Below are 27835 nucleotides of genomic sequence, written 5' to 3'. Positions count from 1 at the left end.
AAGATTTAAAACGTCACATTATTGAGGTGTTCTGGTAGTGATTTCCATAAACAGATGCAGCTTAAAATGTCTTGCATACGGTGGAAGTAATTAGTACTGAAATTTTTTAGGTGCAAAAGTTTAAAAAAACCCCACCTTTTCCTTTTTTCTGTTTTACTCGTTACTGTTAGATTTCAGTTTTACTTTCTCACCTTTTTCCATACTATTCCCTATTGCAGATCTTTTTCATATTCTTAATCAAAACAAAGAGGACTATCGAGATTTTCCCTTCCAATAGCAGAAAAGATGTAACATTAGTGACAGCTCATTAATCCTCTCTGAATTTCCAAAGAAGCACTAACTTCCCATTCCATGCAGTCCTTTTTAACCTAATTCCAGCTGATGATTATTTTTAATGGTGACATATTTTTCACATGTGTAAGGAATTCATACGAATTGTGTGAAAATGGAGGGAGACAGTGCTTCCCCAGTAGAGACCTGCGGGCATTTAAGGAGAAATTCCTGCTGGGATTTATTTGGTAAATGAAATAACTGGCCAATTCATTAATAACACTCAGACGCACATGACTACCCTCATCAAAACCTGAAGCGCACTGCTGCAGAAGGCAAAATTAATACCTAGAGCCAGAAGTTATTGTATATGCCTCAAATGACTAGATGACATTACATGAAAAGCTATTTTTTTCTTCTCTTTGCTGTTCAAGTTACAAGAGCAAAGGCAAGCTTAGGCCCAACACCATTCCTTAATTTAGCCATAGACCTGCCCCTGGCACAAGCTTGGCTTTTGTGCTCTCCCTGCAATCTCCAGATGCAGTCTAAAAGCTGGCAGAGGCTGGGGATGGTTCCCAGCAGGCAATTTAGGTGGAGCCAATACATGCTGGAGGCTGAGTTTAATGGTACGGACATGGCTAGACTCTGCCTTTTGTCCTGGAGATAAACCTGGTGCAGGTTAGCTCCATAGCACAGGTATGAGCATCAGGTAGCAAATATTTCCGTGCTCAAAGAATAGTTAGATTGAGTAACAACAACTGGCACTGCTCGTGCTAGCCATGAAGCCTACCCTAACCAAGCAGCTTCAAGATAGCTTCAGGTTTATGATTTTCCTCCATGCCACAGGGACCAATAGTTGTGAATATGAGGCATGCCTTTGCAAGATACCTGCTCTGTGGACATCTGCTGGGTAAACGCCACCAGTCACCACTATGTACTGCCTCCCCGAGGGATCCCATCACACAGTATCGGCTTCCAAACGAGCTGTGCGGAATGACCATCCAGGAGCACGACAGACTCAATGGCTGGTTTTATCATGCTGAAGAGTAACTACCACCAAGCCTCACCAGGCGAGCACAGGATATATGGCACAGAAACCTTAAGTGAGCTACTGAGGCTGAAGACGTTGCACAAACGGAGGTGGCCCGAGGCAGTTTGCATGCAGCTCAGCACATTTCCCGAAGCAATGCTGCAATATGTTGAAAGCTACACCTCGGTTCCTTATAGGAGGATGGTAACAGAGAGGATTCATTGGACCTCCCTGATGCTCCCCAAAGCTGCGGGGATTGTCTGATTGGCCACCAGAAGGCCATGAAGAGGAAGCAACCTTCACCACCCTCTAGAAACATCATAAAGCCAAGCTCTGCTCCTTCATCTTAATGCATCTGGGTGGCTGACACCGATCCAAGGACTGTTCCAACCTAGAGCCTCCTCTTACCTGGTAATGACCAAAATCTTCTCATTATTCAGCCTCTCGTAAAATGTTCTGTCCTTCTTAAACAGGCTGGAGACTTTATAACTTTCATGTGTAGCTGCATTTCACTGTTGTAGCCTTAACTGTGCAGTGACTCCAGTCTACCAAGAGTCAGTTCTTGAGATTTCAAGTACTGATAAGGGAGCAGAGATTTTGTTGGCTGCAGGAAGAGAGCTGAGAGGAAACACAAATACTCAGAAAATTATCCTGCAAATCATGTAATTCTTGAGGTGAAGGAAAAGCAACAGCCTCTAAGCAAGAATAGGGAGAAGTTGGGTTTTGACTTTTCTGTGATGGAAATTTTTCTGCTCTTTTTTTTTTGTTAGAAAAGCTTGAGAACACACATTGGGGTTTGTTGTATAAATATAGCAAAAACTGTCTTATTTTTCTTTCTGAATTAACAGCTTTAACTTCCATAAGGCAAATCAAATTTGTTGGTATGTATTGCAAAGTATCAAGCAATCTGGGATAAATACCTGGTTAATTAATACATTAATTAAAAGGGGAGTCACTGCATGGAAGTTTCCGCCTGTGCCACGATCCTATGTATGCTCCAGGGAACTCTTAGGACAACAGACATTATTATAAAGAAAGTGTTCAATACTTCTTCCAGATAATGCTTGGTCTTGAAGAACCTGCATGTAACTTCTCAGCCCACCATGGTTATGGAGGGACAACCCTCTGACTAATGTCTTGGTCTCCTTTCTCTGTAGTGACGGGAGTTCCCAGTCCATCTTCTGCCATGAAAATCCTTTTCTTTCTCTTTGCTCTCGTCTTGGTGGTATTTCATGGAGCTGCAGGTAAGGTGTAAATGAAGATGGGGGGCCACATAGAAGGAGGTACTAATGTCTTATAAACGTCCCCTGTCCCCTTTGGGAAGTGGCCGAGCTTCCTCCTGCAAAGAATCTTCACACATATTAGCAAAACTTGTTGGCAGATTACAGATGATACGTTAAATTAGTGGGCAAACACTCCAACCATCTGTTGCTACTCCTCTGAAAGTTCAGCCTGAGTTGAAAGCACTAGGGGCAACCCCAAAATTACCATTCAATGCAAGGATTTTCCCCGCTAAAGCTTGCAGATGCTTATACTTAAACCATAGAATCATAGAATGGTTTAGGTTGGAAGGGACCTTTAGAGGTCATCTAGTCCAACCCCCCTGCAGTGAGCAGGGAAAAATCACTTTGTCTCTGCGTTACCCTACAACAAACCAGTCATAATCAAATATTCTTAAGCCACACAGAAAGCAAAGGGATCTGATCCCATGCTCTCCAAATATCGTTTGCTTCAGGACCTTTGTACTTGGGGTGGGGAGGCAGAAGATCATGAATTAAGATTGAAATGCTACCTGTAGCTTCTGCTCAGTGGAAAAAACCTGTGCAACCATAAGTGGTGGTGTAAGGCTGTGCCTGTTTGGGGGCTGCAAAGGAGTCTGGAACCCAAACCCCACCTTATTGTCCAGAAAAAGTGACTGTGTGTAAACACCATCTCTGAAAAAGGCACAACTGCAGTGCAGGGCACTGTGTGCACAAACAAGTGGAGGTTTGAGGTTGATCTCTGTCAGAATATGATGGGACGTGCCCTCTGGGGAGTAAGGATGGGAAAAGACTGATGAATTGCAGAAGACCAGGACCATGGCAGAAGTGTCATATGTACTTGCCTTGTCTTATTCTTACCTGGGCCTCTATTTATGGCAGTCCTCATAGGCAGGACATTGGGCAAAGTGTTCCTTTGGTCTGAACCAGAATGGTTGTTTCATGTCCTTTTTTAACATACAGATACACATGGTGGACATTTGGGCTGTTTTCAGTAGAACCTATCATCTGGATATGGTAAAGCAAGAAATGTATGTGGAAGAAAGTGTTTTTGAGAGCTGAGACTGCTCACAATCATCTCTGCGATGTCCTATGGACAGATAGTTTGGACCAGAAGTGTTTTATTCAGCTTTCCCAGCACTTCCTTATTGCTGCCTGGGGTTTTCTGGGTTCTGATGTGTGTGCACGCACCACAAAACTCACATGATATGAACATAACGCACCAGGGATGCACTGGATCTGCTGCACATGTGTAATATTCACGGTCTGTTTGCTGAAACAAGCCCCCTGATTTCTGGATATGCTGGATTTAGTGCGGTTACATGGATGAGCTGTCAAACTGGAATTAATTGGTTCATGTGCAGTCAGTCAGGTGCATCCAGAACACATCAGCCTGTCAGGCTACATCTCTGTTAATCAACCAAACACGGCCAAGGCGCATGCTGCCTAATTGGTAATCCACTCCCCGGGGTAATTTTGACCCCTGACAACTAGCACTTTCACAGATAAAACCCAGACACCATTCTGGAATAGCACAGGCTGGTGGCCATTCCCAAAAGGCAGTTTGAACATGGATATGATATTTTAATGAGGAAGAAAGTTTATCCGTGTGGATAAAAGCAATGCCACACTGCTTGGCCTCAGACCCAAGGGCAATGCCTGGTGTGTTGTGTTTACTAGCATGGAAGGGGTCATTCTGCATGCATTGTTGAGTTTATCTGCGTGTGGGGGCCATCTGTATGGACTGCTGGACACCAGAACCTGTTTTGAGACATGGGTGAAATTTATAGGGAGCGAAATAGGCCAAATCCAGATGCACAGAAATCCTCATCTTTCTGCCTCTGGAAGTCTCAACCTCCCAGCTGAGCTAGTGCTCGTGTCCTCAGCTATGACCTACAAAATTTTAAGAGCTGGTAAGTGTCCATTTACTGTTTTCTATCAGGTCTTTGGTGTCGTCCCTGAACTCTGAGTTCCTAAGGGAGTCCTGGCCTTGAAGATACATTTCTTACATCTGAAGAAAGGATTATAGCATTTGCTTGATTTTTCTGCCCATAAACCTCCTCCTCTGAGGGTTGCATTAGGACGGTCATGGCTTTGGGCATGGGTGTGGCATGGTGTCAGCGCACAGGGATTTAGCAAAATGCCAAACCCTGACAGAAATGTCTGTTTCCTGCCTTTTTTGTTTTTTTTTTTTTTAATGGTACAGGCTTTGCAACACCTCCAAGACATTTCATTCGATGTGGATATCGTGGGACTTTCTGCTTCCCTGGGCCGTGCCCTCGTGGCAATGCTTATCTGGGGGTGTGTCGTTTGGGGCATGCTTGCTGTAAATGGTAAGTTTAGGATTTAACAGAGGCAATGATGACTTTCCAAATTTTCAGTTAAGTCCTGTGTAGAGTGATTTTCCCCATCAACATAGGCCTGAAAACCCTGATATATTCTTTCCTTTGTGTAGGTTGTAGTGGGGCTAATTGCACAGGATCTTCAGGGATCTGGAGATGATCGCTTCTCGCATTGTTGGATTCAGGGAGCCGTTGTACCAGACATCAAGGATTTCTCATTCTTCTTTCAATAAATGCAAGATCTGGGGAGGTTGTATGGCTGGTGTGTGTGGTGATGTCATTCATTTCTCTAGAAGTGTTATTTCCTTTTAGAAATTTGAGCAAGAATTCTGAAACCAGGTTAAACCTACCAGGAATGTGAGTTTACCAAAACATTTTCCCCTCTTGGGTTGCTGATTGAATGAGTGCTGGCATGTTCTCCACCCACACCTGCTAGGAATCCTCTGCCATGGCCAAAGCTGGGGTCAGTCACAGTTTCCGCAGGGAACATGTAAGTCTTCACAGAATCACAGAATTGATGCTTCATAGCACCTCTGGTTTGAAAATTTTGGGTTCCTACCTCCTAATCCAGAGCTTTCAAACCTGGAAGCAGCATCCTGTTTTGTTATGGGAGCTAAGGAGGAGACACTGAGGAGAACAAAAGGAGGCAGGTGACCCTGTTTTAAGATTTGAAGCTTCTTTTTACCCTTGGTTATTTTGGCTGATATAAATTTGGAGTAAATCTGCAAAATTCATATCAGCTGCAGCAGCAAATCGGGAGATCGGAGTTAGGCCTATGATATTGCTGTAGGTAATTCGACAAAATATATGGAAGGCCAATACCCCTTCTACTTCAATCACTCATCTTCAAGAGGTTTCTCCTGTCCTTCCCTGAACCCAAACGGAAAATTCAGAAGATGCAAGTTGCTCAGAGGGCTCCTGTCTCTACAGCTGCTCTTGCACGGTCAGGAGCATCATTCTGCAGAGAAGTCAGCCTTCGAACTAGCACTCGGTACCTGAAAGCAGTAGTTTTCTGCCCTGAGACCAGCTGGCAGGCCAGAACTTACGCATGTACAGCTAAACCCAGCCTCCAAAGCAGGGCAGCCTCAGCCTGTTCACCACCGTTCTGTGCTCACACTGTCTCCAGAGTCCTGCCCAGCTACTGCCAGGGACTGAGCCCAGGCCGACGAGCGCTGTGCCAGAATAACCCTGGGGCTTAGCACAGGCCAAGGACCTTTTGAAAGATCAGTCTGGACTTAGCCACCTTTTCTGACAAGGAGAGGGAATTTAATAGCAAACATGGCCAGGCTGGGCTATCTTTGGTGGTAAGGTGAATACATGTATGTGCCTCTGAAATACAGTGGGAGATGACCTCAGCTCTCCCATGGCCTGTGCGAAGCACAGCACTCACGGGTGCCCAGCAAAGGTAGGAGCACTAATCATAGACTCATAGAATAGTTTGGGTTGAAAAGGACCTTTAGAGGCCAACTCCCCACTACCATGAGCAGGGACATCTTCAACCAGAGCAGGTTGCTCAGAGCCCCGTCCAGCCTGGCCTTGAGTGTTCCCAGGGATGGGGCATCGACCACCTCTCGGGGCAACCTGGGCCAGGCTTTCACCACCCTCACTATGAAAAATGTTTTTCCTTATATCTACTCTGAACCTACTGTCTTTTAGTTTAAAACAATCACCCCCTGTCCTGTCACAACAGGCCTTGCTAAAGAGGCTGCCCCCACCCTTCCTACAGCCCCCCTTCAAGCCCCGAGAGGCCGCAATAAGGTCTCCCCGCAGCCTCCCCTTCCCCGGCTGCACAACCCCAGCTCTCCCAGCCCGGCCTCGCAGCAGGGGGGCTCCAGCCCTCGGAGCATTTCTGTGCCCCCCCTGGCCCCGCTCCAACAGCCCCGTGTCTGTCCCGTGCTGAGGAGCCCCGAGCTGGAGGCGGCGCTGCAGGGGGGTCTCACAGAGCGGGGCAGAGGGGCAGGACCCCCTCCCTCGCCCGGCTGCCCGCGCTGCTGGGGATGCAGCCCGGGGCACGGCTGGGGGTCTGGGCTGCGAGCGCACGTTGCCGGCTCCTGTCCAGCCTTTCACCCCCCAGTGCCCCCAAGTCCTTCTGGGCAGGGCTGCTCCCCACCCCTCCACCCCCCAGCCTGTGCTGATCCCGGGGGCTGCCCTGACCCAGGTGCAGGACCCTGCACCTGGCTTTTAAGGGAAACAACCAACCCAAGTGCCTATATGCAAATGACTGACTCAAAGCCCCGAGCTTGCCATTTGTGGTGAAGCATCTGGCTTCCATTCAAAGCAGATGCTTCTGCAAATGACTCTGCCACCATTGAAACCACAGCCTTGTGAAGGGCAGGAAACTGGGCCAACGGCCACCTCGCAGGGATTCCCCTGGATGGAGACCTGAGGAAGTTGGCAAGTGGATCCAAACCAGCAATTTACAGTTTATGTCTTAAGAAGTTTTGCACAATCCACAGTAGGTGAGTGTTTCTTTCACAAACTGAAACAGCACAAGATGTTTTGCTCAAGGACCGAGGACTTTGCAGAGAGGGTTCAGCCCTTGTTATTTTAGATTCAGCTCTGGAGATGATCCAGTGTCTGTAGCCAGCATCACGCAGAATACTGTATCATCACGCTTTTAGCTCACTGCCACAAATAGCTGCCCTTGCATTTATCGCAGGGGAACGGCTTCAAGAGCTAGCTTAAAGTGGAACACAGGCTGAAACCTCAACCCCTAGGATCCATGCGTCACACCTCCTCTCTGCTTCTTACCCCAATTCCATCTCCACAGCACTCTGCACGTGTTTGAATTAATCTCACAGCTCTTCCAGGAGGTAGAGATTCTGCCGAGGATGGAATAGAAAATACCAGACAGATAGCACAAGAACTGGTGGAGTGCGACTGGCCATGCCGTGGCCAAATGCAAGGGTGTGCAGCACCTAAAACTCATTTCAGATACACAGCAAGCCCTCGATGGCATGGCTGGTCATGCAAAAATCAGAGTTTGTGCCACTAGGACTCTACCGTATCCCCTATGGTAATGCTGTCACTCTTTTAGCACAGCCGCTCTCCCTGCTCAGCTGTGAGAAGACATTATTTCATGGCACAAAGGCATGAGGAATAGCCCCAGCAGCCCTCTTTGCACATGAAGCTTTGGCTTTGCTGGAGAAGACAGATGCTCCCAGCACCTCACTGGAGGCACAGCAGTGCGAGCAGCACTGTCTGGGTCTCTCTTTTCCATCGCATTTTTGCTCAGTCACAGCTGCTCGGTGTGGACTGGCATCCATCACAGAGATGATGAATGTGGAGCAGGATGTGGAGCTGTGAGCTCAGTCTTACCTCCAGGTGAGCACACACAAAGGTTCAGGGAGGACTTGGGTGTGTATTGAGCAGGACCAGTCCCCGTAAACAGCTTGGGTGCAACTCCCAGCGGTAAGGCTGAGATGGCTGGCCTCAGGAGCAGACTGGTTTAGTGTTGGTTTGCAGAGTTCAGGATATCATGGAAGGTGACCAACTTTCAGTGTCCTTCTTGTAATCACAGTACATGGAAGTAACATTTCCTTAGAAATGGGCTGCGGAATTAGCAGTTTTCTTGTTTCAGGAGGGACTGGCAAATAGATGGGAAGTCTACACAGAGGAGCCACTGTCATCTTGGGTAGTTTCATCTGCACTTAACATTAGATGACAACGATACAGACACCTGTGTCAGAGCTGTTCAAGCTAAGTTCCCTTTATAGACCACGGCAGAGAAACAGGAATTTTTTTAAGTGGGATTCGCCAGGCCCGTTTTGCACATCGCCGTGAGGATGAGGTGGCTTGTGCGCCGTCTGCTGTGGAAGGGAAGAAGGTGAGAAGCTCAGTCCAGCTGCTTCATCACTGCAAAAATCTGCATGTGGCCAGCTGAGCCCTGCCCCTGGTATGTGTTGACAAGTGCTCTTGTTTCTGCTGCATCACCTCGGTCCCCTTACGCACGACAGCAGGCATTGGCAAGCTGTTGTGCTAAGCAGGATGGTACCCTGGAAGAGCAATGGCCAGTGGCATCCTCCTGGTCCCTCCACAGATCTTAACCTTGTGCCACAGGTGAGTCCCTGCCAGAGGACATCTGTCTCCCAGCAAATTCCCAGACCAACCTACTGGGTCCACGGGTCTTCCGCTTTGTCCAAACATGCAGCGGCTGTCTTCCACCATTTTTGCAGTGCCTGGATCACACAGGCACTTGGCATTTTGACAAGGTGGGATAAGGAAAGGCCCAGCTGCCAACATCCACTGCTGAAATCCCCGGCAGGCAGCCCCTGGTAGCTGGGAGAATCATGAGTACGCTTCCAAACATCTCAACAGGCAACCCAAAACTCGCAGGCAGCACAGCCCCCTCCTGCCAGGCAAGTACTGTCACTTGTCCTGGTGGCATGCTGATCCTACAGTTACAGCCAGAAAAAAGGGAAAGACCTTGGTCCAAATATTTTTTATGTCTGTTGAGCTGTCGTGGCATCAGAACCACAGGAGAAGTTGGGCTGAAAGCAGCTACTTCTGGTGGTCAGCCTCCCGACAGAGTTTCGTTACGGTGACAATTAACTACATCTCTGTGCTGTTGCTTTTCAACGCATGCACTAGCTTAATTTTGGGGTGGTGGAGGAAATGAGGAGCTGTCCTGAGTGCCCTGCTCCCGACCACCATGGCAGAGTAGTGCTGGCTGCCAAGAGATCCCCCCAAAGTGAGACCTGCAAATATTTTGTGCAATTTCCCTCGCTGGGGAGACAAATTGAGATGGGAAGAAGCAGTGAAGTATGATGAGGCATTGGGATAAAAGGTATATTCATGTCACCACTCAGCAAATATACATTATGAATATGTTTTTTATATATCTACATATATATACACATATGTTTAATGAATCTGCAACAAGGCTGAAAAGGTATACAAAGATGGCACCATCAATACATTGAGAAGCAATAAAGGGTTACACACAGCAAACTCTCAACACAACAAAGTCACAATTAAAGCTTGTCATTCATGGGATTGACAGCTGGGGAGAGATGTCATCCATGTGGCATCTTCCCAGTTATTTTCAAGTGAAGCATAGAGAGCACGCTTCACTTGGGGGGACAAATACAGAGCTCCTTTGTGTTGCAAAAGCAGATTGCTTGCCAAGGTCTAACGAACAGGGATGCAGTGTGTCCCAAGACGTGTCCAGCAAACCACAGTGCCGAACGCCCCTTACGCAAGGCGCGGTGACACAAGACCCAGGGCTGGAAGCCTGGGAATCGTTCTCAGAGGTGTCAGAAGAGGAAAGCAATGCCTTTTTTTCTCTGGCAGGGGGAGAAGCAGGAAAAGGAGCTTTTGAGCTGAATGTTTTGAAATGTCAGCCATCCCAAGGAACATTTCGCCACGTGGAGAGACAAGCTGGCAGGGACCAAACTGCTGCTGCTGCCAAGAGCTGAGAGGCTGCGGAAGGCTCCTACCCCCAGGCTGTCGAGCGCTTCCTACCACTGGTGACTGGTCACATCTCCTCCCAGATGGGCTGTCCCCTCTCCTCAGTCCCCATCCCTGTGCAGGTGCTACATGACACGTAGGAAGGGACCTTCATCTGTTCCTCCTTTCTCTTGTCCTAAGAGCTGTGGCCCTGCCGGTAACTCCCAGCCATGCGGATCCTGCCTCTCCTCTGTGCTCTACTCCTGATGCTCCAGGAAGCAGCAGGTAAGAAATGGGGAGTGTGGAAGGTTTATCCTTTGTCAATATTTTGTAGGGAGGATTTGCCAGCTGAGATGAGTCATGTGTCACTTCTTCTGGATGCTGTGGCATTCTCCCTGGGGCCCCTCACACTCCATACCTTTAAGAAAAGACTTCTACTGCAGGTTCTGCAGCTGGGAAAAGAGCTGGGACCTTGTAACAAAGCTCTTGCTCTCCACAGATGAGGATTTGCTGCCTTCTCTGTACCTCCTGGCCCTTACCTTTCTGAGTCAACAGCACTGGGCAAAGCAGCCCTGCTGGAGAGGAGGGTGGGGGGAGGAAGGCAGATCCTGCTTCCACCCTCAGTGTCCTCTCTTGTGCCAAAAGGGAGCCAGCAGACGTGTTGGAGAGTCTCTCCTGTAGGCTGCTGAGGATTGGTAGTGAGTGTCTCCCATCCAAGTGCCATAAACATCACCCAGATTTCTGCTGCAGGCGCCTGCCCGGGCATTCATGGCAGGGGCTGGTCGGGGTGGGTTAACTCTGACCACGCAGGGACCAGGGCTGCACTCAGCATCTTGGCAGGGCCATGCTAAAGGTCTCTTTCTGCGCTCTGCAGGGCTGTCTCTTCCTCCAGGATTGCCCCAGGACTGTGTGCGCCGTGGGGGCTTCTGCTCTCAGGGGTCATGCCCTCTGGGGATCAGTCGCATTGGCATCTGCTCTGAGCAAGACTTGTGCTGTCGGAGGTAGGTTCAGGGCTGCCCAAAGGGCTGAGGTTGCTGCCTGTTGGGGTTAGAGGTGGGGCTGTTGAATAAAGAGGGGACAATGTGCAGCCCAAGGGCTCGGGGACACCCCTGAGCCCTCACTGCTGCTCTGGCTGGGACAGACACTGCCAGACCTTTTCTTCTGCAGCCGATGGTATCCCTGAGGGACTCCTGGTACCGTGGTGTGAATCTCCAAGCAGCCCTCTGAGACCAGCCCGTGCCCTTGTGGTGTGGTCGGCGTGATGCTGCACGGAGGCACCAAGCACCACTGGGAGCAGCAGCAACCCCGGACAGCTGGACCGCGGTCCCGCTGGAATCCCTTACCCCAGCATCCCCAATACAAGCTGGTGGTTTGCATTCCCGCTGTTGAGGAGTGTGTGTATATATGCCCTCCGGGAGCGACGCGTGGGTTTGCATCTCTTTTCTCTGCATGGGAAGGGCAGAGAAGACGTGGTAGGGAAGGTATCCATAAACACACCGCCCTCTCCCTCTCACCTGTCCTCTCTCCATTTTGGCCCCAAGCCACAGCAGCATCCCCTCCTAATAGGGGACGATGACCCACAAGGACCCCAACACCAGCCTTCTCTCTCAGCAAGGGCATTCCTGCACCGCTCATCCAGGGTCAGGGATGAGGGCACTGCTATGAAACCCCCTAACTTCAGTGGGGGCCTGCCAGTTGTCCACTGGGTCCCAAGCTGGGTCAAGGGTCCCTGTGGAACTGTTTCACAGGACATGCCACTCTGGTGGCCTTGGGTCCATCCCCAGCTGTGGGGTCTGGGTGTGTGGCACTGGGGGGATGTTGTGGTGTCAAGGAGTAGCTGGCATGGGAAGGGAGGGGATAGGTAAGTCATTCTGCCCCTGAGGAAATAAGGACTCCTGGCTGTGCCAGGGGCCCCCTCAGGGGCTTGGGATTGAGTTAGGGGTCAGTGCTGTGGTGGTGGGGTGGTGGCGGGGTTTCAAAACCTGGGGCTGGGTTGGGGTGGGGCTAGTAAAGAGCCCAGAGCCAGGCTGTGGGTCAGATTGTCAGCTCACGGGGGCCATGGGGGTGGCCTCTGCACCGCTATGGGGCAGTCACCATGGGGGCTGGCAGGGCAGGAGTCATGCTGCTGCCCCCAGCCAGGGAGCAGGGCAGGCCAGGGGGGCTTGGAGCAGCCTCAGCCTGGGCACTGGGCACCTCCATGGGCAGGGGTCAAGGCCAGGTAGGGATGTGAGCGGTGGGTCAAGGACCAGGTCTGGGTCAGCAAGGTCAAGCTGCAGCTGTGGTGGGTTCCAGCACAAGACCCCCACCTCAAAGCAGCTCCCCTGGACAGGGCTTGGCCCCAGCCATGGCCTCCCTGCAGCGTGGGCTGGAAGCCCTCTCCACACCGTAATCAGCAGACCTTGGCTGTGCTAGCCCTGGTCTGATCCAGAGCCTGGTACCAAAACTCCAGGAGTGAGGATGCTCCCAGGACCTTTACACTCACAAAGACACCACCATGGAGACCCAAACCTACTTCTATGGATTGCTGCTTGGGGAAAATCCCCATCATGTGTCTCTCTGATAGATGGCACCAGACCCTTTGTCTCTGATGTATCCAACCTCAACACCTTCGTTCTCTCCAGCATCCAGCTCCCAGAGCTTTGGTCTCTCTGGACAATACACCAGCACTCTTGGTACTCTCTCCCATACCCAGTACTCTGGCTTGAAGTTTGATAGAGGACTGTACAACCATGCAGTCACACCAGAGACAGATTGTTCACCAAAAAAATATAGTCAGAAATAAAGCCTAGGAGGAATATAGGACAGATTATGGCAATCAGATGTAGGGCATGGCCAGAGAAGCATACTGACCAGCAGCCCGCTTACATGAGCTTGGTCCCTTTCATCCCTTGCCTCTCTCTGTTTGTGACCGGTTCCTCTGTGTCCCGCCTTGATCTTTACCTTTCTGAAGCACCACAAAATTCCTATAAATCCACGAACCCTCTTGCTGAAGTCCACACCTCCAGGGCCTAATGAGTCTGATTCACCGCCATTCAATAGTGTCTCTTAGTTTGCATAACTTTACACAGAGACTTTTTTCTGTCACACAATGTTTGTGAGTTTTTGTACCAGGAATGACAGTTTTAGGAGTGGTGAATTCAGGCAGAATTAGGTGAGCTGTAGTCTTACCTGATAGCTTTTCCTCTGTTCACTGTTTATCTGAGTAGCCACCAGAAAGGTAGCCTTAGGCTTGTCACTTCCTGGCATGTCAAATGCAAATCACCTTGGCAAGGATAAAGCTGTACTTGTAATGTTAAAAGAGGAGACAATTAAAACATTTTGCATGATCCTGCATGTCACACACTACCTGCTTACTAAGTAAACTGAGGCAAAAGGAAGACACAAGTATTTTATCCTTTCCTGGGACTGGTTGATACTGGTGTCTACATCAACCAGTCTACTTTGTCCATCCCAGGCAGTTCATGCCGAGCCACTGCAGCCCTTGTGCCCACCGTGCAGGGGGTCTCACCAGGCATGTTACACGAGGCTAACGGTGAAGGTTGCAACAGCCCCCAGGAGGCACCTCAGCCTCTCCCGCTGCAGCAGGGAGGGACGAGGTGCAAACCTGCCACCCCCATGAAGATGGGTCATTTTCTGATTGGCCGAGGGAGATGTGTTCATGGGAATAAGCATGTCTCACCCATCAGCAGTGGTATAAAACCAGAGTGTTTGGGGCAAAGCAGCATTCCCTGACCCCAAGGGCATCTGGATGCGAGTCATTCCTTCTGGGTGTGTTAGTGCTTGAACACCAAGACCTTCCTCCGGTAGGTAACTGCGGGGTCTCTTTCTTGACAGCTGTCCATTACATCCTTCTCTTCAGCTCCTGAAACTTTCTAAATGACAAACTGTTGGAAATATCCATGCATATGAGGCCATCTAAGGTTTCCAAGAAAGAGCACTAATTTTCTGTATGAGTCAGATTATCAGAGCCCAGAATATGCTGAAAGTGAAAATGGCTTTCCTGACTACAAGAGGGACTGGAAATGTGTCTTGAGGATTGAGGAAGGTCCCTGAGACCTCATGTTCTGGGGCACATTGGGACTGTCCTGAACAAGGTAGGGAGATGTTATTCAATCAGCAATACAGAGTTTTTCCATTGTTTCATGCTTAAACTACCTTGGAAGGTTGCTTTGTATCAACTGTACTGGTCACCAGGGGCCTCCCTCACCAAGTGCTGGGCTTCTCTAGGTACATGCATTTCCCTCGGCACCAGAACCTGGGTCAGGTCTTGACCCCGGTTTGACTATGGCCATTGCATTGAGTGTTGGCATGAGCACCTCCTGACATGCAGTCCTTCTCTGCTTTGGCCCTTGGGTAAGGAGAGGTAGAAGTGTGAGACCAAAGACACTAGCAGTGCGTCTGGTCTAGTAACTACATTTGAAAGTCTATCTTGTCTCACCCTTGGCTCTGTCTCTCCAGAAACATATTTAGTTCTCCTCGAGAGATAAGTGTTGAATGCATAAGGCCTGAGGGAGTACAGCTTCCAAGGGAACGTATTCTATTTGCATTTTTCACATGTCTTTGAATGTTATTTTACTTAAAAGTGCAATAATCCAGCCTTACTTCTGCCATGTGTCCTTTAAGAAAAAAAAAAGAGAAAAGTGAGAAATAAGATGATGGAAAAACATCAGCTGGATCGCCCAATGGGCCAATACTTCCCCAACTGCTCCCAGGATATCCAAGAGGTGCATATCTGACAGACATCCTTGGGAACAGGCCACAGAAGACATCGTCCTCTGTCACTTGACATAGCCCTTCTGCAATTTGGCATATTACCATGTGCTGTCATCTCCAGGAGTTTTGATGTCTCCCCTCCCCTCTGCAGCCCTGTGAAGACCCGGGACAAGCATCAACCATGCGAATCCTGTTCCTGCTCTTCTCCCTCTTCCTTCTGTTGGTCCTGGGTGCTGCAGGTGAGAGGGGAAGAGGGGAGATGGGTGAGGTGTGAACCCCCATCAGTGGGGTCCTCCATGTCCTGGGAAGTGACCACCTTTATCAGTGACTAAGAGGGGAATGGTTTTGCAGTTGTCTCAGAGCTCCCGTGTGAAAAGCCACGCAATGGCATACATCTGGGTGTGCTTAAGGCTGTTACCATTTGCACTGGGTGTGGAAGAATCTGGCCCAAAGAAAGGGCTTGACTGCTTCTGCAGGGTGGGGAGGGGATTTAGCTCTGGGCTCCAAACCCTGTGATTTGCTGCTGCTCTGGGGCAGGTCTCTGCCTACACAAACCATCCTGGTTGCCCAAAACATGGACACTTTGGGGCAGAGTTGTCTGTCCATGGCATGTTTGGGGACCTTTCAACATGTCTGACTCTTAGACCTCCAAGCCATCCCAGTACTGTCTGACCTAGCTGAGATGTTCTGGTGGAGGTGGACAATTTAGAGGGCGGCTGGAGGCCAAGCACAGCCTTCTGCACCTCAGTGGCCAGAGACAGGTGGACACCAGGTCTTTAGCTTAGACCTCTGCAGGCTACACTGGCCATGCTGTCCAGTAGCACTGAACCTGAGTGTCCCAAAGCACTGTCATCCCTAGCCACAGCCCCTGCAAGGGCTGGGCAAGGGCTTTCCATCAGAGCTCACTCAAAGGCAAGGTGCAGCCAGGACAGGGACATGGGAAGCAAGGAGTGCCCTGCTTGCCAGCCCTGCTGCTTCAGACAGCGGTGGACATGCAGCTGGTGTGGACATGCGGCTGGGGAGACAGCATTACTCTTCCTCAGCATCAAGCTGGTCCTTATCCATGTCTGCTCTTGTGTGCACCCACACTGGTGTGAAAGAGTCCTTCTAGGTGAGACACATTGCTGCTGAAGACATGTCTATGGTAGAGGTTGAAGGTGAGCCCATATGTTGGCCTGAAATGCATGGGGAGCGTTGTCCTTTCAGCAACCACAAGCTGCTCTCCTAGATTATTGTTTTAACTGTTTCTCTGCGCATGATCTTCCATAGCACCAGGAAATACAGACCAATGCATAAAACAAAAGGGATTCTGCGTTTTTGGGGGCTGCCGTTTCCCCTATAAATATGTGGGACGTTGTACAAGATTCTCGCACTGCTGCAAAATGTAAGTTCTAGAAAGAGTTTGCTCTTGTTTATATAGTTATTATTGACTTTTATGCCAGCTGCTGGTTCACAGCTTCATGCATTCATGCTCAGAGGCAAAAGCCAGGGAAAGAGGGGTAAAGTCCTTGTGTGTTTGGACCTGCCTGCTGTGGGGCTGAAGGTCAGCCAGTGCGTCCCCACTCTTCTTCAGCCCCATAAGGCTTTTCCACTGTCAAAAAAGAAAGCTGAGCTGTGTTGTCCAAATGAAAGGCTGTTCCTTGGGTAGTGTGAGGCACAGGGTCCTCCTTCTGATGTCTCTAGAGAGCCTTGGAGCCAAGGCTGCCACCACTAAGGAGAGCACAGGTCCAAGACAACTGAAATGACTGGATTTTGCCTCTGTGAGGTTGAGTCTTACCTCCTTGCACTTGCTTGTCATAGGAAAGGAGGTGGGAGAGAGTGGGAAGAAGAGCTAGTTACAACAGGTGATGTGCTTGTCTGCTTTCTTCATACAGATTCTGGGCTTGAGACCCAGAACCCTGCAAGCAGGATGTCCTCCTCAGTTCTGGCTCCTGGAACCATCTCCTGTTGTCCTTTCCCCTCCCTGCCTCTGCCATCCCCAGGCGGTGTGACAGCAGGAGTGGAAGCTCTTGTCCTGCTGGGTGCCCAGGCACTTGTGAGCTGGAGACATCCCGTCACGGGCCTGGTGTTGTTTGGGCAGAGGCTGCTTTTCCCGACTTGAATAAAGATGAGCATTTTGGAATTGCAGTGGGTGGGATGTGTGGCCATGTTTTTGTGACAGAGGGTGTGCCATGCCTGCTTGCTGTGGGGGTGGCAGTGGGTTGGTGGCAGGAGAAGCATCTGGGGATGCTGGGGGTCACCACTGTGGCTGTTCCTGGGTATGGTCTTGCCTGGCAGCCACATGGGGACACCGAGCCTGGCAGTCCCTGCTGGGCTAGGTGTTTGCTGTGGGTGCAATGGAGCTGCTCTGCGGATGCTCCCTCCTGGGAAGTGGGACCCCTGTACTGGTCCCGTTGCTCATGGGAGTCCCTTGTCCCTGACAGCCACAGCTAGGCTCCAGAGGTCCCACCACACAGTGGGATGGGACCTCCATCTTCCTTTTCTGCGGTGGGGCTGAGTGTTGCAGAGCAGTCCCTGCTCAGCTCCCTCCCTGCCACCAGCCTCACAGCACCAACCCCTCTACCAGCCCCACAGCCTCTGTCCCTGCCACATCCCTTCTGCAGGGGCCTGATCCCACAGCCACCCCCCAAGGAGACCTTTACAGGCCTTGGAGGGAGGTAGATGTCCCAGGCTGGCTGTTCAGCTTGTCCTCCAACGGGTCCCATGGACCACAACCTGGAAAAGTCCAGAAATGTAGTCCAGCAGGGAGAAAGCAGGGTATCTTGTCCTCTCTGCTTGCATGAGACACACTGGAATTGCAACACTGTTCTCCGTCAACAGCCAGTGACTTCAACCTTCCTGCAAGTGCAGACCTCTGCCCTGTATAGTTAAATACGTGTGTGTGTCTACGCAGATGTGAGTATGTCATCAGCTAGTGATCCTGGCTGTTTTACTGAATCCTTTCCATTCCGAGGAGGCAGATCACCCTCAGCACCACTTCCCTGACTTCCCCATCTCCTGCTTCCCCACTGGGTGTGCAACCCATCCTAAAGCCACAGGGCTGTTGCCTGCATTTGCTCCCAGGACATCTTTGCCCTCATCCTGCAGCTGAAGGTCCCTGCTGGATTCAGAGTAGCCCAGTCTCCTGCGTCATAAATTCCTGTGGGTGGGTTATAGGAGTGAGTGGGGATCTGTACAACCCCAAAAGCTGTGTCCACGTCAGCTAGGGTCTTTCCTTACATCCACCAGCAGATCCCACCCTGCTGTCCAGGTCCTGTATCCAGCACAGCAGGTTCCCACTGAATTTCTAGGATCGTTTCCTTCACTTTCATTCACATGTCATTTAACTGAACATTTAGCAGTCACCATGTATACCATTTATCTCAGCAGCATGAAGCTGTTTCACTGTCCAATGAGCCCTTTTGCCCAGAACATCTTGTACAAGACTGATAGTGTTGTGGAAAGTGACCCCATGAGTACAATATAGTAGAGATAGAAGAGAAGTAACAAGAAAAGGAGAAAGATCAATGGATAAATGATACTTTCTGTTCACCATGATATGACATGGCTTACATGGGAGCAGTGTACTGGAGATCACAGAATCACAGAATCCCAGAACAGCAGGGGTTGGAAGGGCCCTCTGGAGCTCATCCCGCCCCACCCCCTGCTTGAGCAGGCACCCCCAGAGCAGGGGCACAGGACCACGTCAGGCGGGGGGTGAATGTCTCCAGGGAAGGGACCCCACAGCCTCTCTGGGCAGCCTGTGCCCCTGCTCTGGCACCCGCACAGGGAAGGGGTTTGTCCTCATGTTCAGGTGGAACTTCCCATGTTCCAGCTTGTGCCCGTGGCCCCTTGGCCTGGCGTTGGGCACCACTGAAAAGAGCCCGGCCCCATCCTCCTGACACCCACCCTTCAGATATTTATAGGTATTGATGAGATCCCCCCTCAGCCTTCTCTTCTCCAGGCTGAACAGACCCAGGTCTCCCAGCCTTTCCTCACGAGGGAGATGCTCCAGCCCCTGATCCCCTTGGCAGCTCTGCGCTGGCCTTGCTCCAGCAGTTCCCTGCCCTTCTTGCACGGGGGTCCAGAACTGGACACCATACTCCAAATGCGGTCTCCCTAGGGTAGAATGTCACAAGACGTGTTGCACGAGGCTAACGGTGAAGGTTGCAACAGCCCCCAGGAGGCACCTCAGCCTCTCCCGCTGCAGCAGGGAGGGACGAGGTGCAAACCTGCCACCCCCATGAAGATGGGTCATTTTCTGATTGGCCGAGGGAGATGTGTTCATGGGAATAAGCATGTCTCACCCATCAGCAGTGGTATAAAACCAGAGTGTTTGGGGCAAAGCAGCATTCCCTGACCCCAAGGGCATCTGGACACAAGTGATTCCTGGTGCATTTGTTGCTGCCTGAAGACCAAGACCTTCCCTTGCCAGGCAAGTAACTATGGGGTCGCTTTCAGGTTGTCCACCCATTTAATCTCTCTGTTCAATTGACATCATAGTGGAAACGTCTAAGTGACAAACTGTGGGATATATCAGTTCACACAATTACATCACCTGAGCTTTCTAGGGAAAAAAGTAAATTGAAAATATGGATTCTTTCCATTAGAGCTAGGAATCTGTTGAAGCTGGATCCAGGGTTTCCCCAGCGCAGGAGAAATTGGAAAGTTTCTGTGGTGTTTGAAGAGGGACAGCGGGATCTTGTGTTCTGCAGAAATAAGGCTCTGTAACTTAAAGGGAGGAGCCAGTTTACATGCAGCAGTAGAGAATTTCCATTCTTTCAGGCTTCAGTTAACCTGAAAGCTCACGTTTTCCTGATCTCTTTGGCCACTGAGACACTTCTCTCCCCTCTTTCCCCTAACTGGGGAGCTGCTGCACAGAATCATTTAGTGACCATAGCTTTACTATTGCCTCTGCATTCAGTATTGGCACAAGCAGCTCTGAAGCATGTAACCTCTGGCCTTTGGTAAGGAGATGCAGAAGCAAGAAAGAACAGGCACTAGGCATAACCCTTCCCCGATGAGCATACTTGAAAGCATATCTAGTATATCCCTTTGATTCTGTCTCCCTAGAAACATATTTAGGTCTGTTTTAGAGGCAAGTGTGCCATGCGTAAGGCGCACTAGGTACTTCCAAAGGTAAGTTTTCTGACTACGTTCTTTAAATAGCACCAGCTGCTTTTTTTTTTTTTTACTTCAAATGGCATGAATCACCAGACACAAGATCAGCAGTGTGTGCTTGAGAGAAAGCATAAGGAAGATAACCGAAAAATGTGCCTTGCCTGAAACTTCCTGAACTACTCACAGGCTGATGAAGTTGTATAGGCAGTCGTTCTTCTGAATATGATACAGACAACACCATCTTCTTTTGTTCAGGACAACACATCTGCAGTTTGGCATACCACTGTGCCCAGGCTTCTACACCACCTAGTGTCCCCCATGCCCTTGTTGCCTTGGTGTCTCCCCTCTGCAGCCCTGTGAAGACCTGGGCTGGGCATCAGCAATGAAGATCCTGTTCCTGCTCTTCCCCTTCTTCCTCCTGTTGGTCCAGGGTGCTGCAGGTGAGAAGGGGAGAGGGGAGATGGGTGAGGTGTGCACCCCCATCAGTGGAGGTCCTCCATGTCCCAGGGAGTGACCATATTTTTTGAAGATGCTCAAAGGAGGGAATGTTTTTGTGGCTTTGCTCCAGCATGAAAAGTCATGCAATGGGATATGCTCTCACAACACCCCTTCCTGTGAGATTAGAGGGGCTGCTGTGGACAGAGCCATCCAAGAGTAAGAGCTTGGCTTCTCTGTGGGTTAGGAAGGGATTAAGCTCTGGGCGTCACCCCGGGGGACATCTAGCTGCTGCTCTATGGGGGTGTTTCTGGATGAGCTCCCATTGCAACCTCTGAAATCTCAGCCTATGCAGCCAACCCTGTTCATCCAAAAAATGGATGGGGAAGTCTGTTGTCCAATCACAGATACTTAGCACCTTTGAGGACCCCTAGATGCATGTGATTCTGAGATAGCCAAGACCTCTACCCTAGGCTAGATGAGCTAGCCAAAGCTTTAGGGGAGACAGTGGGAGGATGGAAGATACCCTTTTGTACCAAAAACAGCCAGGGATACCTGTGCCTCAGGGCTTTAGCTGATAGTCCTTCTAGGTAGTTAACTTGCTATCGAATGTGCAGTTATGGTAATTTTAATACTTGGCCCACAAAGTGGGTTGAAATCCTAGTGGAGTGCCAGCCCTTCTGGAATTACAGAATATTTTCCCAAATTATCTTTTCCTTTCAATTGTTTCTCTGTACAGGTGCATCTCTGGTTCCAGGAAATGAAGGTCAATGTAAGAAAGAAGGGGGGTTGTGTGGTTTTTTGACATGCTATCACCCTTATCAGATCTTTGGAAGGTGTTCAACATTTATGGTTTGCTGCAAAAAGTAAGTTCTAAAGTCAAACATTTAGGCATTGGCCCTCTGTTTTCTTGATGAAAATAGATCTGCTGTTCTCTTTACATTCACTGTGCTGGATAACACCCTTCTGCATTCATGTTGAGAGGCAGAGGCCAGGGAAGGAGGGTTAAAGTCCCTCGGTAAAGGTGCCTGACCCTGCCCTGTGTGGGGCCAAAGAAGCCAAAATTCAAAATTGCATTTTCCCAGTCCCCCTCAGCCCCATGAGACCATACTGGAGGATTTCATGCTGTTGGAAACTGAAGTTTGATCTTTGTGTATTGTGGGGCACAGGACCATCTCCTTGAGATGGTTCTTTCTGAAGAACCTTGGGTTCAAGGCTGAAACCACTAAGGAAAACACAGGTCTAAGTCATCTGCAATAAGGACTGGGATTTATTTGAGGAGGGGTTGTCCAGTAATTCCCTAAAGGTCCTTATAATAGGAGAAGTGGCAGAAAGGCTGGAGGAAGACAGGGAAGGAACATAAGAAATAAATATCAGTGACCACATATTGTGCTTTATTTATGCAGGAAATAGTGGTGAATCCCTGGACATTCCAAGCAGGATGTCCCCCTCACTTCTGGCTCCTGGAACCAGCTCCTGATGTCCTGTCCCCTCCCCTGCCTCTGCTGTCCCCAGGTGGTGTGACAGCAGGATTGGAAGCCTTACTCCTCCTGGGTCCTCATGGGCTGGAGACATCCTGTCACTGGTCTGGTGTTTTTTAGGCAAAGGCTGCTTTTCCCAGCTTCAATAAAGACATGTAGTTTCACAGAATGACAGAATCACAGAATGGTTGAGGTTGGAAGGAACCTCTGGAGGTCATCTGGTGTAACCCCCCTGCTCAATCAGGGCCACCTAGAGCTGATTGCCCAGGACCATGTCCAGATGGCTCTTAAATTTCTCCAAGGATGGAGACTCCACAATTTCCCTGGACAACCTGTGGCAGTGCTTGGTCACCCTCACAGTAAAAAAGTGTTTCCTGATGTTCAGAGGGAGCCTCCTGGGTTTCAGTGTGTGCCCACAGCCTCTGGTCCTGGCACTGGTCACCACTGAAAGGAGCCTGGCTCTGTCCTCATTGCACTATCCCTTCAGGTATTTATACACATTAATAAGATCCCCCCTGAGCCTTCTCTTCTCCAGGCTGAACAGCCCCAGCTCTCTCAGCCTTTCCTCATAGGAGAGATGCTCCTGTCCCTTCATCATCCTGGGGCCCTTCCTTGGACTCTCTCCAGTATGTCCATGCCTGTTTTAGACTGGGAGCCCAGAACTGGACACAGTACTCTCAGTGTAGCCTCACAAGTGCTGAGTAGAGGGGAAGGACCACCTCCCTTGACCTGCTGGCAATACTTGGTCTAACGCAGCCCAGAGTACCTTCAGGATAGCCGCCTTTGCTGCAAGGGCCCATTGCTGGCTTACATTCAACCTGATGTTCACTAGGACCTCTGGGTCCTTTCCTGCAAAGCTACTTTTCAGCTGGTTGTCCCACAGCATATACTGTTGCATGGGGTTGTTCCACCGCAGGTGCAGGACATTGCACTTCTCCATGTTGAACTTCATGAGGTTCCTGTGAGCCCATTTCCCAAGCCTGTTGAGGTCCTGCTGGGTGGCAACAAAACCCCCAGGTGTATCAGCCACTCCTCCCAGTTTAATGTCATCTGCAAGCTTGCTGAGGATAACCTGCATCTTAAAGTTTCCCAATTTCTAAGGAAGAAACAGGATGCGTCCTTCTCTTTTCCCATCTGGAGACCATAGGAGACCAGCCCTGCTGCTCTCTGCTATCAGGCACTAACCTCAGCCCTTCTACAAAACAGCACGCAAAGCTGTGCTGCACCTGCAGGTCAACATGTATGTTTGTCTGTGCCTGGGCCTGCGTGTGACCTAAATACTTGTCAGGGAGCAGCGAGGGCAGGCGGTTCCGCCAGGGAAGTCTGGCTTCACAGCAATGAGGCAGCTCCAGGTTACTCTTCTTCCAAGTCACCAGTGACAGGATGAGAGGAACCGGCCCCAGGCTGCGTCAGGGGAGGTTTAGGTTGGATATGAGGGAAAATGCCTTCCCTGCCAGAGGGGTCAGGCCCTGGCACAGGCTGCCCAGAGAGGTGGGGGAGTCACCGTCCCTGGGGGGGTTCAAACACCGTGCAGCTGTGGCACCTGGGGACATGGTTTAGGAGACATGGTAGTGTTGGGCTGATGGTTGGACTTGATGAAGCTAGAGGTCTTTTCCAGCCTTAATGATTCTATGATTCTAAGAAGGTGAGTCAGCAAGATGTACAGCCAGGATCAAAGCCGGCAAATTGCTAAAGCAAGGGCCAGGGAAAAGAAATTTAACTTAAAAGCAGCTCTCAAGTGTTGTTTGGGAGAGTCCTGTTTACCACAGCTCTTTCTTCTGCAGCACTGTGACTCAAGGCCACGTAGCAGCTCCATCTGGATCCTGGTTTTGAAAACAGGCAAATAAACCTCCGACAGGGGTGTGAGCACAGGACATTTCCTCTATGTCTCCTTAGAGATGGCCCCTGGACTCAGGGGTGCCATGGCCTGGGGCTTTCCCTAGGAGGCATGTTCAGCTTTGTCAAGGTGGGAAGTAACTGCATCTCTGTGCTGTACTTCTTGGTGGTATGTATGAGTCTGCTTTTTGAGTAAGGCAGAAAATGAAAACCTCTTCTGAGCCTTCTGCTCCATAAATCCATCACTGGGTAGAGTTTTCCTACCAAGTGATCTCCCTGAAGACAAAATTGCAAACACTTTTTTTTAATATGGTGCATTTTGGAAAACTAAATAGTCAGCATAAAGCCATCTTCCTAGCAAGTGAGAGCTGGATTAAGTTGCCCAGTGAAACATGATGGAAGCAAATGCCAACAAGCAGAAGCCTAGCATCTCTGCCAAGTGCTGCCTACACAGCTGGAAAGTTCATGATGGCTGAGGGTGGCCTCCATGGAAAGAGAAGTCTTCACCAGGACAGCCAGAGTCACTTTTTATGAATACACATGTTCATGGATACACATACATATTTATCCACAGGTGGACTCCAATCATGGAGGTATTTTGTAGAAAGAGTGAGGTAACCCTTTTGGCAGAGAGGAGCCAGTCTAGCCTCAGGTTGTCTCCAGATGGGTGGAGTGGAGAAGATACCCTGATCACTCTCTGCAGGACTACCCATCTGATCCATGGGACCCCTTCAAGATGTCACCTTGAGGGGAGCTGGACAGCCAGCCTGGGAGACCTCATTCCCTTTAAGGTCTGCAAAGGTCTTCTTGGGGGTTGCCCATGGGATCAGCCCAAGTGCTGATGAGGGCAAGGGAGATCCCTCTCTGCTGCGTGGTGGGATGGGGCATGGAGCAACACAGCTCCCAGCAGGGCCTCCAAAAAGGAGGGTTACTGCATGCTAGAGCAAGACGAGGAGAAGCCTGGAGCCTCCAGGGTTGGTAGTGCCTACCCAAGGGACACATTCCCCAGCACAGGCCTCCATAATTACCTGCTGCGCCTGGTGCCTGTGCCTGCCAGGGACAAGGACTGGGACAGGAGTGACTTCTGGCCATTCATAGCAAGCAATATCCTGTCTAATGAGGCCAGAATTTTTGTCAGGGTAATGGTCAAGTCTTGTAAAGCATCAACAAGAAATTTCAGCTCTTGAATTGTAGAGAAACCTCAACAGTTGGTGGCCAGCTACCCATTGACTCCTGCTGTGTGGAGAAATAATGATGTTTCCTGTCCTTCACTTCCACGGTGTGCACTTCATTCCCAGACATAACCGTAAAAGCGGTGCCACTCGATGGAATGTTAACCATTTGGACAAGTTCAGGCAGAACTGCAGGAGGTAAGAGAGGGGCTGACACAAGAAGAAATATTTCAGTACCAAATATTATGTGACCTGTGAAGTACCTATCTCCCACAGTATAGACCACATAAAACACATTTAGGGGGATTCAGTTCCTCTGACTTAATTTGGGTGACTACAGACGCAGTGGTGGCTAGAATCCCATTGCAGTCAACCATGTCAGGAGAACCTGCAGCCCGGTAAGGACGGCTTCAGTTGCTTGAACGTTAACAGTAGTGCCACTTCTAGTGCAGTGTGATATTCTGCCTGGTCTCCATGTGCTGTTGTGGGACAGAGAAGACCTCTTGCAAGTCTTGTCTATTACAGGACTATAAAAATTAAAATGTCATAGATCAGATCTTCTAAGGACCTTCTCTGTATAGTTCATTAACACCCTTGAGCAGTCTTTAGCATAGGGAATCCTACAAGGAACAGCAGGCTAGGTGTTACATTTCCATAATATATTTGGGCTAAAATTGAATATAGTTTAATTATCCTGCTTATCTGCTGGTTAAAGAACAGTCGACGACTGTGTTCTTCATAAGGTATTTCCTTCCTACACTCACATTTCTCAGCAAAACTTACTATTTCTGTCATGATGACAAATAAAAGAACCCTGATGTTTTCTAGGCAGAGATTTTCACTGCTTTGTCTCTGTTCTGGTGTTGTTTTTCCCCTTCTTAATACAGAGTGCTGGACTTGCTTTCAACCATAAGGATTGTCATGGTTTTGGCTGGGACAGAGTTAATTTTCTTCACTGTAGCTGGTGCAGTGCTGTGCTTTGGATTTAGTATGAGAATAATGTTGATAACATTGAGACGTTTTGGCTGTTGCTGGGTAGTGCTTGGACTAGTCAAGGACTTTTCCAGCCTCCCAGGCTCTGCCGGGTGCACAAGGAGCTGGGAGGGGAGGGGGCACAGCTAAGAGAGCTGATCCAAACCGGGCAAAGGGATATTCCTTATCATACGGCGTCATGCCCAGTATGTTAACTGGGGGCAGCTGGCCGGGTGGGGCAGGCAGCGATCGCGGCTCGGGGACCGGCAGCGTCGGTCGGCAGGTGGTGAGCGGTTGCGTCACCTGTGCCTGTGGTTTATCTTTTTTTTTTTTTTTCCCCAGGCTTCATTTCTCACTCTCATTATTTTCCTTTTCATTATATTATAGTTATTATTATCATCATAACCATTATTATCATTACTGTTTAATTTTAATTATTAAACTGTTCTTATCTCAACCCACCAGTTTTCTTGCTTTTGCTCTTCCAGTTCTCTCCCCCATCCCACGGGGGTGGGGGGGAGTGAGCAAGTGGCTGCCTGGTGTGTAGTTGCTGGCTGGGGCTAAACCACAACAGGCTCTGATGCATTCCCTGCTTTTCTCTTAACAGTTTCGGATACAGAGCAAGTCTACAGCCTATACCAAAGGGGAAAAAAAATTAAATAAACCCTCAGAGGTATTTTTCTAAAACCTGCCCAATCAGTTTTGAACTGTTTTTTGGGGGTGGACATAATCTAGCTGCTGTAAATGCACTGAGAAGAGGCCTGAAGCATGAGATTTTGCCTGAACGCATGGCCATGTTGCGTGTTGGATGCCTCCTCTAGATACGCTCCCTCTGGGGGACAGCAGTACCCTCTCAGTACCCCCTTTGACATGTGAGCAAGCCCTGCCAACGGCCTCACTGCACGACAGGACCAGACTGTCAGCTAGCACCAGGCAGAGGGTCTACAACTTGCCCAGGCAGGCATTCCTCCAAACACCCATTTTCCAAAGACTTGGAGCTACGCAAACTATCACCATGACCTGAGTATAGAAAATCATGCCACAGAGGATTAAAAGTTGGGTGGGACACCTGAGGATAAGTTTGTTCCCTGCTACAAGGTGCAAAGAAATAGCCACAGGACAGATAAATGCTGTAATTTTGGCAGGCAAGCAAAATCCCCTCCAGAACAACATTTCAGAAATGTGTGTATCCCAACAGAGAATAGGACGGAGTTTGCCATATGGTGGAGGGAGGGGGAGAGGACCACGTGGAGAGAGGCCAGTATAAGCCGTTCTCCATCTATTATCTTTTATGCATCCTTTTAGACAAACAGGTGGAAAAGAAAAGCAAAACTTACATCCATTGCTGTGAAATTACAGGACAAATAACTTCGGTAGATAAAAGAACTGGCATAAATTGTTGCACTATTAAAAAAAAAAAAAAAGAAAGAAAATAGGCCTACATCTTCCCAGGGATGCTCACGGGCGTCTTCCAGAAGCCAGAATATTGAGTTTTACATCCTGACATTTCAATGGAAGGTGTGTGTCTAGGTTTTGAGCTATTTTCTTTTTCCCAAGAAAAGATTTCTGCATAGTAAGAAATAAAAGGTTTTGGCATCTGAACACATTCCTGCAAAGGGAAGATGAAGTCTTCCAGCCAGCCTATCTCTTAGTACTGGAGGGTGAGGTCTTCAGTCCATGTCTGTCTAGCCCTGGACAGCTGTGTGTCTCAGAAAAGCTCAAATTAAGGAGCAGTTGGCACTGTAACTTGTTGGCCTCTGGGGTTGTGTGTCAAAACCCAGCGAGGATTATCATCCTCAGCACATGTAACAGACACCCTTGTTTCAGTGATGTGAAT

At 49.5% G+C, this 27835-nt stretch overlaps 2 protein-coding genes and 1 long non-coding RNA gene across 3 annotated transcripts; all 3 read left to right on the top strand.

Moving 5' to 3' along the window:
* The first annotated feature begins 10513 nt into the window (after positions 1-10513).
* LOC142054258 (gallinacin-5-like) lies at positions 10514-11664 on the top strand. Its single transcript, XM_075086571.1, has 3 exons — positions 10514-10574; positions 11164-11290; positions 11457-11664. The coding sequence occupies exons 1-3, from the start codon at positions 10520-10522 to the stop codon at positions 11470-11472; spliced, it is 198 nt and encodes a 65-aa protein (XP_074942672.1). The 5' UTR covers positions 10514-10519; the 3' UTR covers positions 11473-11664.
* Positions 11665-14001: 2337 nt separating this feature from the next.
* LOC142055590 (gallinacin-3-like) lies at positions 14002-16390 on the top strand. Its single transcript, XM_075089715.1, has 3 exons — positions 14002-14092; positions 15154-15241; positions 16278-16390. Exons 2-3 carry the CDS (start codon positions 15184-15186, stop codon positions 16388-16390), a joined length of 171 nt encoding a protein of 56 aa, XP_074945816.1. The 5' UTR covers positions 14002-14092; positions 15154-15183.
* Positions 16391-16575: 185 nt separating this feature from the next.
* On the top strand, positions 16576-17129 carry LOC142054257 (uncharacterized). Its single transcript, XR_012659469.1, has 2 exons — positions 16576-16767; positions 16877-17129. It is a non-coding gene; the product is annotated as an uncharacterized LOC142054257 (long non-coding RNA).
* The last annotated feature ends 10706 nt before the right edge of the window (positions 17130-27835 follow it).

The sequence above is a fragment of the Phalacrocorax aristotelis genome, chromosome 3 (genome assembly GCF_949628215.1).
Source record: "Phalacrocorax aristotelis chromosome 3, bGulAri2.1, whole genome shotgun sequence".
NCBI classification, from domain to species: domain Eukaryota; kingdom Metazoa; phylum Chordata; class Aves; order Suliformes; family Phalacrocoracidae; genus Phalacrocorax; species Phalacrocorax aristotelis.
Note: the sequence above shows the minus strand (reverse complement) of the source record. Positions and strands in the feature narration are given on the sequence as shown.

Coding starts and splice junctions, on each gene's coding strand:
- LOC142054258 (XM_075086571.1), top strand. CDS start 10,520: ATGCGGATCCTGCCTCTCCTCTGTGCTCTACTCCTGATGCTCCAGGAA. Junction 10,575..11,163: donor GATGCTCCAGGAAGCAGCAG/GTAAGAAATGGG, acceptor TGCGCTCTGCAG/GGCTGTCTCTTCCTCCAGGA.
- LOC142055590 (XM_075089715.1), top strand. CDS start 15,184: ATGCGAATCCTGTTCCTGCTCTTCTCCCTCTTCCTTCTGTTGGTCCTG. Junction 15,242..16,277: donor GTTGGTCCTGGGTGCTGCAG/GTGAGAGGGGAA, acceptor CCATAGCACCAG/GAAATACAGACCAATGCATA.